General features: G+C 41.5%; 1 protein-coding gene across 1 annotated transcript; it reads left to right on the top strand.

Moving 5' to 3' along the window:
- Window positions 1–232: 232 nt before the first annotated feature.
- fscn2a (fascin actin-bundling protein 2a, retinal) lies at window positions 233–4,737 on the top strand. The gene is made up of 5 exons (XM_030089853.1): window positions 233–1,105; window positions 3,694–3,850; window positions 3,971–4,092; window positions 4,188–4,355; window positions 4,471–4,737. Exons 1-5 carry the CDS (start codon window positions 283–285, stop codon window positions 4,674–4,676), a joined length of 1,476 nt encoding a protein of 491 aa, XP_029945713.1. The 5' UTR covers window positions 233–282; the 3' UTR covers window positions 4,677–4,737.
- The last annotated feature ends 8,258 nt before the right edge of the window (window positions 4,738–12,995 follow it).

Here is a 12,995-nt window from a genome sequence, read left to right on the forward strand (position 1 = left end):
AGCGGCTTGTTGGATTGAGGTGCTGTGTCCTGCTGATTTTAATCCTAACTCATTAGGGAACCAAGAGCAAGTGCCTGTGCAAGCCCTCTGGGGAAGGAGAGAAAGTGAAGGCAGAAGGAAGGAACGGAACAATCCATCAAAGGAGATAAGTGGGGCTAATTCACAGCTTGGGAGGAAGAAGAGGAGAGGACTCAAGCTCTTTCTTTTTTCGTTGTTCGGTTTCATGACTGCTTTCTCTGATTGCCCTCTGCCTTGTTTGTTCTAAACCTGGTTCGTTCAAGCATGCCCACTAACGGAGTTAATAGGGCTTTGAAGCTGCAATTTGGGCTCATCAACTATGAGAATCGATACCTTACAGCTGAGGCCTTTGGCTTCAAGGTGAACGCCTCAGGCGTCAGCATGAAGAAGAAACAGATCTGGACCTTGGAGCAGGATGAGCAAGATGGCCAGGTCGTGTTCCTTCGCAGCCATTTACTGCGCTACCTTGCCTCCGATAAAGACGGCAAGATAATATGCGAGGCAGACAAGCCTGACCCTGAATGTCGGTTCCTCATCGTGCCCCAGTCTGACGGTCGCTGGGCACTGCAATCAGTGCCTTACCTGCGTTATTTTGGAGGATCGGCGGACTATCTGTCCTGCTTTTCTCAAGCCATCGGGGAACAAGAGCTCTGGGCCGTCCACTTGGCTTTACACCCGCAGGCCAGTTTGCTGAGTGTGGCACGCAAGCGCTATGCCCATCTGTCCTCCTCAGACGGGGAGATCTCAGTGGACAGCAACATTCCCTGGGGAGTGGACTCCTTGGTCACCTTGGTGTACCTGGATGGCAAATACAGTCTGAAGACCTGTGACAGTCGCTTCCTCAGAAACGACGGCAAACTGGTGAAGGAGAGCACCAACGCCACCTGCTTCACGCTGGAGCTGAAGTCTGGCAAGCTGGCCTTCAAGGACTGCGATGGGAAATATCTGACCCCAGTGGGACCCACAGGAACGTTGCGTTCTGGACGTTGCTCCAAGCCGGGAAAAGACGAGCTGTTCGATCTTGAGGAGAGTCATCCACAAGTCATTTTTCAAGCGGCAAATAAAAGATTTGTCTCAGTTAAGCAAGGTAAATATCAGCCTGTGAAGAAATATTCATAATGCAGATGCTTTCATTTACACCTAACCTTTTCTTCCCTAACAGTGACAAACTAAACAGCTCACTATCAAATCTCTGTCTCTAGTCAGGCATATTTGCAATCCAGAATAAAGGTCTTTAATGAAAACACAACTTCAACTAAAAGAAGTCAAAGCAGGGTTCTGCAAATCTCACACACGTTTGAAAAGTTAAAGAAATTCTAAATGTTGCATGAACAAAGAAATGCAAAAATAATCAATGACTAAAGGTGAAGAGAAGAGTTCAAGCTTAAGAATAAAAAGGAAATCATGATCATTATAGTTAATGCAACTGAAATGAAAGACATGGCGATATCCTCCACTATAATTTGGCTATCGCTATTCAGCTACCATTAGTTCCAGAGCACATTATTCCACATGAGTTTAAGTGGAACTTAATTCATAGTTTCAATAGAAGCTTAAAGTGAAGCACTTAAGTTGTGAATGTAGCATTCTGAGAAAATATTCATAGCCCACAGTGAATTTCAGCTCAGTGGCTGTCTCAGTTACATGGCCTGTATCATTTCAGCGGTTTTTTTTTTTTTGTCTTTTTTTCCACTGCGTTTCGCATTCATTTTCCAGGATATTTGCGAAGGCAGTGAAAAACTGCTGGAGTTTTTCTGTTGGAGTGTTCAGTGCATTGAGGTCAACCAAGGGTCTAATGGGAAAAATAAACTCAAGGGTGTGAAATAAGAGTGAAACGCTTGAAAGGAGCATCATCAGTAATGTGTGTGGTGGACATGATTGAATAAAACATGTACAGTTACATGAGTAACTGTTTTGAGATTGGTTCTTTTACTAAACAATGCATTGTTCTGCATAATCTAAAACAGCCAGTGAGGTACATTCAAACTAAAAGAAATAAACGTTTGCCTTTTGTGTCTCTATGTTGGATCCAGAATGGCTGTCAGCCATAGAGGTAATTGTGGTAATGGGCTTTGTCATTTCCACTATGTGTCCATTTAAGATTAAGCAGTGTGCAAATGACTCCAGGGCAGATCTGTGCCCCAAGGGTGTCAATTACCATCAATGGACTTTAAGCCTCGCAGCTACTCGCTCTATACCATCGTCTATCAAGTGTGGTTCTCCAAAACACGTGGGTGTTTAGTGTGAGTGGTAACAGGTCGTGCCTGCCTACCGAAACAGTTACATGATACGATTTCACCGTATTGTGACTTGATCTGCTCTGTCCTATATGAAACAAGCTAACAGTGTTAGCTGCAAATCTCCAAAGATCGATCAAAATAGTAATTCTTATTTAAGTTATTGAAGGATTTCTGTCATTGTTTTCACTCTGCAGTCCTCATGCAAGACAGCAACAAACCACAAAGAGACTCTCAGACGTATTTTAAACTGCACATAAATATGACTGTGAGATAAAAAGGTCACTGTCAGGGCAACATTGCGACAACCTGCCTCTCCATGTTCATGATATAGGGCAAACGCTTGCATTTCCTTAGCTTTGTGGCAGCACCACGTTTTTAGGAACAAGGCACTGAAAGCTGCTTAGTGGGCCCTGCAGTGCAGATTTGCATTTCACCATGCAGGGAATTACAGCAAGCGAATGAACAGGAAGGGTGGAGGGGTGACTGTGGGGGATTAGGATTGTAACAGGATTAAGAGAAAGGTTGAAGGATATTTCTGTGGCATCTAATTTGAACTACAGCAGACACAGTTCAGTTATACATGTCTGTGTGTTCACCACCAGCTGACACACCTCGGCAGACAGAGTTTATACGTGGGATTAAGTATGCAACGCTAGACTCACGGCAAGTGGGCCGTTAGTGTTTGGAGAGCAGGGCACTGGATGGGCACATCGTTTGAATGTTATACTGTGTGTGATTTGGCTTCGCTAGTACACTGATTTTGTATGCAAAACAGATTGCATCGGTCGATCACGTCATATTTGCTTGAAAGCTAAGGCTCAGAAAGCAAAGCACCTTGGGTGTGAACAGCGGCCGCATGGCAATGCTCGCACAGGGTAGTAAATATCCGAGATTGGGAAGGATACAATTGTTCTGTTTCAACAGCGCCGTGATATTGAATAAAAGTCCAAAACTACAAATCCAAAAGCATTCCAGTGCTATAATACCCCCCTAAAACCAACTAAATCTGGTTTTCCTTTAAACAAACACCACTTATTGACACGTCTCAAATCTAACATTTTTCACTCGAGATGTTTTGGTTGTTTTTTCACTATAGCAAAAGTAACAAAAAAACCCCCAAAACATTAACATTAAATGCTATTTTTTTCTCCAACTAAGTCACTTATCAATATAATATCAAATATGTTATCAAAATGCATTGCATGTCTGCATGTGGTACATGCATATGACGTTGTGTTAAGACTCGAGCCTCAATACTGAAGTCACACTGAAGCAATGTGTTTGTGACGCATCATGACAAATCTTCTGGCTGTAGACAAGAAAAGAAAAGTGTTTAGTGATGCTTCAGCAATGGAAGAACTTCAGTAGCAGCAGATGTCATTCAAGAGGATGTACACCTAATGCTGTTTCTCTGTTTTTCTGTTTTTCTTACCAGGTGTGAGTATTTCTGCCAACCAGGATGTGGAAACAGACATGGAGACCTTTCAGATGGAAATAGACAAGGCGAGCAAAAAGTCCATGTTCAGAACCAACGGCGGCTCCTACTGGACTCTGGTGACTCATGGAGAGATTCAGTCCACCGCCACAGAGGTGTAAGTAGCTCATTTAACTCTACGGAGCTACAACTCTTGCATCCACAAGTATCAACAATCCCTCAGCCTCGTTGAATTCCTGTTCTGCCTATTCGTGATTTTTTTTGCCTCTTTTTTCAGAGAAGTCAACACAATGTTTGACATTGAGTGGCGAGGGAAGAGGGTGGCACTCAAAGCAAGTAATGGAAAGTACGTGTGCACGAAGAAGAACGGGCAGCTTTCAGCAGTCAGCGACGCCGTGGGTAAGAGCTTTCAGGCCGGCCACTAGAGATCCTCCACAGGGGCAGCGTTATCTAATCCTACTCACCAGATGAGCGCCGCCGATGCTTTATTGCAGGGGATGATGAATTGTTCCTGATGAAACTCATCAACCGCCCAATGCTGATCCTTCGCGGGGAGAACGGCTTCGTGTGTCATCACAAAAACTCCAACGCCCTGGATGCCAACCGATCCATCTACGACATCTTCTGGCTGATCTTCAATGACGGCGCCTATAATATTAAAAGTCAGTGTTTTCGTGTCTTTATAAGCCTGCTGACAGTCTTTTCTGTCACAGATTTTTAATAAGATAATCCTTGTCAGTCGTTTACATGAATCGATGCTTTGGCATCCTTCTGCAGGCGTCAGTGGGAAGTTCTGGTACGTGTCCAGCAGCGGCCTGGTGTGCTCGGATGGAGAAAAGTCAGAGGACTTTTTTCTGGAGTTCCTGGAACATGGACGCATCGCCATAAAGAGCTCCAATGGCAAGTACCTTCGTGGAGACCAGGGCGGAACACTTATGGGCGACGGCGCGTCTGTTGACGCGTCCTCTCTCTGGGAGTACTGAGTCCTCCAGTCCGGGTCCTTGAAAGGGGGTCTGAGACGCAGATGCAGGACCCGATTTCATCAGGTCACACGAAGCGGACTGCCTGTTTTTATATACTAGGTACCCAATTCTATGTTTTTTGTTTTTTGTTTTTCTTCTGTTTTTATGTTCAGTTGTCTTTTTTTTCTCTTCGATTCTGAATAATTAAGCACTAGAGAACAATGTTTTTTTTCCTTGTTAATGTTAGATGTCTTATCTTTTGAATGAGAACCAATGCCAACATGCAACGATGCATCACCGCATGAAAATCTGGAATTTAACAAATGAGGAATAAGAGAGTGGTTGTCCCAAGTTTTCCATAAACGCTTTGCTAGGTGTACGTGAAAAGGCAACCGAGTACTTCTGAAAGCAACCACACTGATCAGTCAGTGAGCAGAGCCACCACCTAATGTGGTTTGCATCTAACTGTCCCATTTGTTTCCTTTGACTTTGTGAAAAAAAAAAAAAAAAAAAAAAAGGAAGAAGAAATTACTACTTTTTTGAGTGATGACAAAAGAAAACCCATAATTTTGATGTTTAAACTTCCCCTACCTCTAATGTCAACCAGACCTCTGGAAAACGAGCCAGGGTTTACGCGCCAAAGCTAACAGTTTATAAGAATACAAGCAAAAGGCAAAGACAAATCACTGTGGTTGCATTCTAAGAATTACGTCCATTCTACTCCACACAACATTAAACTAGGGTGCATAGCTTCTCTAGACAGCAGCATTTATATGGATCAAACTTATACAACTTCTGTCAACACTCGAGAATAGCATCATTACTTTGCCGCGCTCTATAAGAACGGTGCGTTCACTGACTCAGGCTCCGCACAGGTAATGATGCGCCCCTCGTCTTCTCAGCCAGCGAACGACTGGTGCCAGTAATGCTTTCATTTACCCTAATGGAAGGTTTACAGCTTCTATAAAAGAACAATATGAAGCAAATGAAGTGGACACGGGAAGTAGGCCGTCTCATGAACCTCTGAATCTATAGAAGACTTCAATCAAAAACACTGGAATGCCTCATTGGATCGAGCTGTGTAACACATACAGTGAGGCATTAAACATGCTCACATCTACAAAAAAAAACAAAAAAAAAAACAAAAAAAAAAAGCATCAGTAGGAAAATCATACATCCGGATCAGGGACAAGCAAGAAACCAAAGAGAGAGCATATTCAAAGCATCTGATGGACTCCACGCCATTTTAATGGATGTGGAGAGAACTGGGAAGGTGCTTCTCTGGTGTTCTGCCTAGGGGCCTTAATCCATAATGTACTTTATATCCATTTATATCCTGTTCTCATGTTGAGACGCGGCTGGTGAGATAAGAAAACGTGAACGATTTTCATAACAGATTTAAAGAAATAAATAAAAAAATGTTGCGTCGAATACAATTCTTGACATCAGGTCACAAATGTGTCAACGTTTCTCACGTCATTTTGAAATTGAATCTTCTTGGATTCGTCTCTGTGTTTGCTTTCCTTCCGGCACACAAATATTCAGGCCGTTTCCTTTTGTGCAGCGAGTGCTACATTTTTCTCACCGCTGTGTAAACACAGTGAAAAGCTGTAATGTGTCAACGTCTTCAGACAGCATAAAGGCCGCCGTACATCCCGGTGAAGGCAACGCCCGCCCTGACGACGGCTGAGCCGTCAAACGGCTCTGTTTCAGAGGAACACGCTTTTCCGAGCAACCTGCTGGACACTGCTTCTGAAAGATTAATGAGTAGCATCTAATTGACCTTTAGCCGGCAGAGCTTGTTGTCGTTGCTGTTGTTGCTGTTGTTGTTGTTGTTATGGTGCAATCTCTGTGACTCGTTGAACTAATCACACACTCCTATCATCAAACGACAGAGGGCATGAGCTGTTGAGACTTGAAACATATGCGGGTGTTCGGTGAAGAAAAGCTACCCTGTACATATCTAACCATCAATAAATCGCGTAGATGTTTGTCAGCTGTTTCCCAGCTCGCGCTAGTTTCAGTGTAATGTTATAAATCAGTGGTTTTGTGAGGTGTGCAAGTCTGCGGTGATAGGATAATCAGTTTAGAGAGGAAGTTTGACGATGCTCGGTCGACCGTATCAGCTCTTTAGAGAGTCTCTCGCCATATCTTAGACTGTATTTGATACACATAGACGTTTGTTACAATGTTTGTACTCTCATATGATTTTTGAAAATGTTGTTGACAATAAAAACTTCACAAGACTGTTGTTGACTTTGAAAAAAAATGGGTTTGGAGTCCTGCTGTATGTAGATCAGCGCATAATGTAGTTAAATCTCATAATGCAATAACAATGTAACAGACGTGAAACCATAACAATGGCTTTGCACATCAGTACATCATTAGTCTTACTATCGCAGTTCATAACGCATCATGACATGATAATGTTTAATATTAGGAGAAAAATGATGCATTATCATGAGTTTAGCTTCATTTCTGCAGAAATGGGAGGAAATGTATGAAAGCAATTACAAATAATTAAAACCTGATTTCATAAAACAGCTGCACTTAGACCTGTGTGCTACTAATAATGTAATTAGCTTTCACATGATTAAAATAGTGCAAAGCCAATATGGTGTCATGTGATTTTATTACACTTACATGTCAATTATGGGTTTAATTTTAGTGGCTGGAGTTATTTTATTATCGGCCTTCATTGCATTATGAGTTGCTTCATTATGTCACAAAGTCCCGAAGCCTGTGCACTTTATTTGCATTCTAGTAAAATTAACTTCCACACTCTCTGAAATTGATTTCATGATATTAAAATGTTAGTAATAATTTAATAAAGTTTCATTTACGTGTATTAATAATCACAAAATTAGCATGCGTGATTAATGATTCACAGGAGACTGAAATATAATGAATTAAAAGAAATATTTTAATAGCAAATGCATTTACTGCAAGAAAATGGTTTTCTTTTCCGACACAGACTGACAGGTAACAAGATAGGAGGCTAATGACATGACAGGGCTTCTCTTCAAAATGTTTTGGCCCTTTTTGGTTAGAAAAGGCCACAAAAGTACAAATTTTACCACCTGGAAGATGGTCCTATGATAATTAAGCGTAGTTTCGGCTCCTGGTTCCAAGAAAAGCTGCACTTGCGCTTAACCTGCCAATTTACATGGATAACAACCTGGACCAAAATGCAATGTTTGCACTTTGCCTCCTATCAGCGGCGTCTCTAAGAGGATTTTCCCTTTCACTACACAGGGTGGCAGTGTGTACTCATCTCTCAGCTCATTTCTCTGCTGCAGCATCAATGAGTGAATTTCTGTGAAAATACCACATCCTGCTGCAGTCTCAGCGAGCATAAAAGCAGACGGCAACTGATCCCCGGACTGGTAAAACGGCCCCTCTGACAGGAGATGATAACACCATGCGCACAGCGTATGGAGGAGGTTTTTTCCAGTCATCAGCGATTTGGAATATTTAAAATACAATGCTGCTGTTTCCCCGTCTTTAATACAAAGACTTCTTCTTCTTTCTCTAAGCTTTCCTAAGATTCAAAATATTCAATATCAGAAATTACTTTTCAGTGTTGTTTGTTTTTAATCACTCCAGCAAAGAATTGGTTCGAATCCCAGCCCACACAGATCCTGCTCATTAACCCTGTGCACGACACACATTTGGCAAAAGCTCAGTGTTTTTTAACAAATCCGAAAAAAAGTTCGAACAAATTCTGAAACCAAATGAAATATTGTCAGTTCAACAAGCTGTGTGGCTCAGACGCAGCGCACCAAAGGTCATTTTTGCTGCAGTCGATCACTGCCTGCAGCTACAGAGAGTTCTTCTAGGGCAGAAAACTTGTTCTGGATTGAGGAGTGCATGAAATGAGAAAGAATTACTAGGAAAACACGCACACCAAACAGAAATACATCAACACATGCTTCACTGTGTGCTTTGTAACTGAGGGAGGCTTTCACGTTTTTTTTTTGGGTTTTTTTGCTTTTAAAGTTGGAGGCAAAGAGCAGAGAAAGAAAAGTCAAATGAATCCATGCGAAACCACAAAGTCAGCAGCTTAGGCGGCTTAAGCTCAAACATTACCAATCTCATTGCGAGCGATCACATTTGTAATGCTAATTCAGAAGTGATATTTACAATTTAAAACAACACAGATATATAGAAATACTGCCGACACAAGCCCTACAGCATGAAAAAATCTTTCCAGTTTGAAAGAACTCATTGACTTCAGTTAAATGTTTACATCTGCAGCACATGTATGTCTTCATTCTCATCCCTGGAAGTCTGCGCGACCACACCTGATTCAGCCGAACCCATTTTACTTTCAATTAGGAGAACGATAAAGTCAAGAGCAGCTTAAAGTCAATGAGCCCGGCTCGCACCATCATAAAACCGGAAATCTTTACAGCGAACAGCTCCATGAAGCCCGGCACAGACACCAAACAAACCGCAAGCATATTCAGAGAGGGGGGGAAAAAAAGACTATGAATCACTGGGAAATTCTCACAAAGCGTCAGAACTGAAAGGCAGATTATTGAACAACAAATGAGTGACAGCCACTTGAACATTCAGGTCAGTAAACTCAGAGAAGACTTGTCAGACTGGAATCAGTCAAACTGCAGGGTGCAGACAGTGGATCTGGGAGAGAGACGGCTAAACTGACAGGCGGGGGGGGGGGAAGAGGAAGGCAGTCGTCTCATCACATATGAGGAAGTTGCATTTTATATTCTTCTTCTTACCTTTTGTTGCTCTGCTGGTGCCTTGCGGTGCCCTCACATCCTCGTGCCTTCAGCATCAGCTCTCTAATAAATCTATAAGTACAGACTTGTTCCAGTAATCTCACGAGGCCAATTAAAAACTTTTTTCTTCAGATATTTTGACATTTTAACTCAAAACTGTCAAAACCTGTACTGAAAAAGACACATTTCAAAGAAATGGGACATTGATCTTTAATGGAGAACCATCCATCCATCCATCCATCCATCCAGTCCTGTCCAGGGTCACATACAAACACACACCCACATCCACACTTCGGTTCAACTTAGAGTCACTAACTTCCACCAAAATGCAAACTTCTATGAGGTGAGACCACTATGGATGGTGGAAAATCACTAAAAATCTCATTAATGAAACATAAACACGGGTAAAATAACTACTTAAATCGAGAAAGTGCTTCAAATTCGTGGCAATTGAACTCATATTCCGGGATAACTCCAGTCCTGCGTGTTTTAGCTCAACACTCTGCTTCAAGACACCTGAGATGTACGGTTTCTGTCCTAACAAAGCCCAGTAATGAGCCTGTCAATGCAATCAGGTGCAGCGGAGAGAGGGGGAGAGCTGAAACACGCCGGACAGGGTCTCTGCAGGAACAGGTCAGACACCACTGATTACAGGATTCAGGAAAGAGCAAGTCAACCTGTGCTGAGCCACGCCGAGACCCGCTCTGACGTATCGTCACTCGCCTGGTCTGTTTTCCCCATAAAAGATTTCATTTGTGTTTCTCAAAGAGCTCCAAATTCAGTCTGTTCTCATTTCCAAATCTCTTTATTTCATTGTTCCTGCAATGAATTGAATCCAACACACAGTGCCTGCTCAGCCGATGTCCCCAGAATCCTCCCAGGTCACGACACGGGAACAAATACTGAGGATAAAATTCATCATTTATCTGCTTTTCCAATAAAATGGGATGAAAATAAAACAAAAGCATTCTGTTCGTTTTTAAAAGACAGATCTTTATTGGGTAATTCTTACCAAGAACCTGCAATAGAAATGAGCTGAAATGGGATTAAAGCAATAATGACAACTGAGTGGTTTTACCTTTCATTTCACTTCCATAAAACCTCTGATTACACAGATGAATTAACCCTCCTCGAGCATTCTTGATGCCATGAATGCCGTGATGAAAAACCACCGACTTAATAACTTTGATTAATGGCCATGTTTTCTGAGAGGCCAGCTGTCCAAAGCCAGATGTATTGGCTTTCATAAAGGCTCTGACGTTCATCATCTCTTATACAGACGATTATCTGTGAGGAGTCGAAGACTGAGTGCTCTCCACCGAACACAAAAGCAAACTAAATGATCCGCCGACGTACGATTTCTCTCTTCAATACAACCGGAGACTGAAAGACGTCTGGAAATGTGAGGTCAAGTGCAGATGATCAAACAAGAATCTGTATGAAAAAAGAAGCTTGGCCAAGAAGACACATATATATTTTTTTAATCATTTTAAAAGCAGCACAGAAGATTGCAAAAGCGAATTCTTCTCAGGTGAAACAAAAGTACTCTACTTCCTGATGTCACTTACATTTTGCTGTCAAGCCCAGTTGTGTCCATTTTTCTTTAACGTTGCATTTTTTTTTCACTGAAGCACAACAGGGATCAATATCTGGGTCACATTTCTGAGCAGCAATACACCTAAATTGCTTAAATGAGGCATTGATGACAGTTCATTCACCTCCGGTTCCACAGAAAAAAACTACACCCACATGAGAGGAGAGGGTTATTAAGCTGTTTCTAATCTAAAAACACTGATTGGACTTTCTTTTTGGCTTCAGTTACACCTGATTTTCTAAAGAGTAGATGAAAAGCTGCTTTTTTTTTCCTGCAGAGGGACAATCCTCCAAATAAAGCAGAGTCCGTTTCTCAGCGAATTGAGAATTTATGGCAGCAGTTTCAATTGCCTCTTACCCACATGCAACTCCCCGTACAACTTGACAGAGCCTGGGCAGTTTAACAAGGACTGGAGTGGGAGAGGGGGAGCGCTGTCTCCGTCAGTGAAAAGCTGATAGTCCAGGTCCAGGCAGCCACACCGAGGAGCTGGATGAACGCTTCTCTCTGCTTTGTATTGATCTCATGTTTTTATTGTATCATTTCAGGCTTAAAAATATAGATATAAATTAGTAATTTCATTTTCGTGGTCAACTTTACAATAGAGGCCGTCGTGCCTGATTACACTTAATGGTATTATTATAAATATGAAGTAAAAAAGAAGTAAATTAATATTTTTAAGACAATTTCAACTTGTGATTGAGTAATATTGAACTTACCGCCTTTGCTTAAAGACATGTTTTCCTAAATGCTGCAGCCTCTTTCCATCACTCCAGATTTTTATGAGAAATCACAGGTGTAAAGATATTAGTAAGACATATGCAAAACCTGTTGTGATGCTGAATGTCTCAACTTGCAATAAACAAACATTTAAGTACATTTTGGATTTCTTCTGATGAAAAACAGACAAAAGTGCTTTTTTTTCTCTTTGACAGATGCACTTTTTTTTAATGACATATGAAGTGAAATCTGATATGCAGAGCTTGAATGCAAAGTCAACAGACCCCTATCGTGCCACCGTCTGTGTTCCGGCACTATCCACTCCGATAAATTTGCCATTTTACCTCCCAGGAGGGCCGGAGATGGACACAGGCACCATGTGGTGTTTAACAGTGAGTCATCCTGCAGAGACAAAAATGGGAAGAAAATTTAACATCAAATACTGCTGTGATGGTATTTTGGACAATATTTGCATTAATATGTTTTAACTTATGATTAAGTTACTAACTGAAAACTCCTGTCAATGATAAAGGTTATGATATGTTGTATTTTGTATTTTTCTTCACTCCTTTCAGGACGAGAGTGGATCGTCTGTCCACCTCAACACACTTCAGATGTGTCCGTGTTCAACACTTGTCCATCCTGATTGCATCGTTTCAGACAGTGGGCAAAGTAAACAATACAAAATGACAGATAGTCTCTTGTGAATGTTGTTTTCCTCTTTCAGCTCCGACACTCATCTCCCCCCACTTCATCCTGCCTACACTCTCTTCTCCACCTCTTGTACGCCCTGTCCACCGGTGATTGACCCCAGATACTTTTAGTCAACCACCTTCATCTCTTCATCTTCATCACCCACCTCCCACTGATTCACACACAAGCGTTACAACTCCCGTGCTGCGTTGGAGTGAGTATTCCAACATGATGCCACTATAAGCTGTTACAAAACTCTATCCTAAATAAACATTTTATTGTTCACATGTGTAGTTTATTATAACGCACAATGAAAAACATTCTTATTGTTACATTTTCAGCATAAAAATAAAATTACTGAGAAAGAGATAAAAACAAAGCAGTAGTTTTCACAATCTTTGGTCAAGACTTTACACCTTACAGCTTACAGGGGCATTATTGTTTATTTAGAGTGGAATCAAATTTGCATCTCAGCAGACAAAAACTTCTTCTATTTCACTATTCTGGCTTTTGAAATGCCTTTCTTATAAGTAATAAAGCATTAAGTTTTCTTTTTAAAATCCATAATTTACAATAAGTACATATAATACA

The sequence above is a fragment of the Salarias fasciatus genome, chromosome 4 (genome assembly GCF_902148845.1).
Source record: "Salarias fasciatus chromosome 4, fSalaFa1.1, whole genome shotgun sequence".
Taxonomy (NCBI): Eukaryota; Metazoa; Chordata; class Actinopteri; order Blenniiformes; family Blenniidae; genus Salarias; species Salarias fasciatus.

What these genes read in the sequence shown, in the direction of transcription:
- fscn2a (XM_030089853.1), top strand. Translation starts at nt 283, where the DNA reads ATGCCCACTAACGGAGTTAATAGGGCTTTGAAGCTGCAATTTGGGCTC. An exon ending in ATTTGTCTCAGTTAAGCAAG is followed by an intron (nt 1,106 to 3,693) that starts GTAAATATCAGC and finishes TTTTCTTACCAG; the next exon opens with GTGTGAGTATTTCTGCCAAC. An exon ending in AGCAGTCAGCGACGCCGTGG is followed by an intron (nt 4,093 to 4,187) that starts GTAAGAGCTTTC and finishes GCTTTATTGCAG; the next exon opens with GGGATGATGAATTGTTCCTG.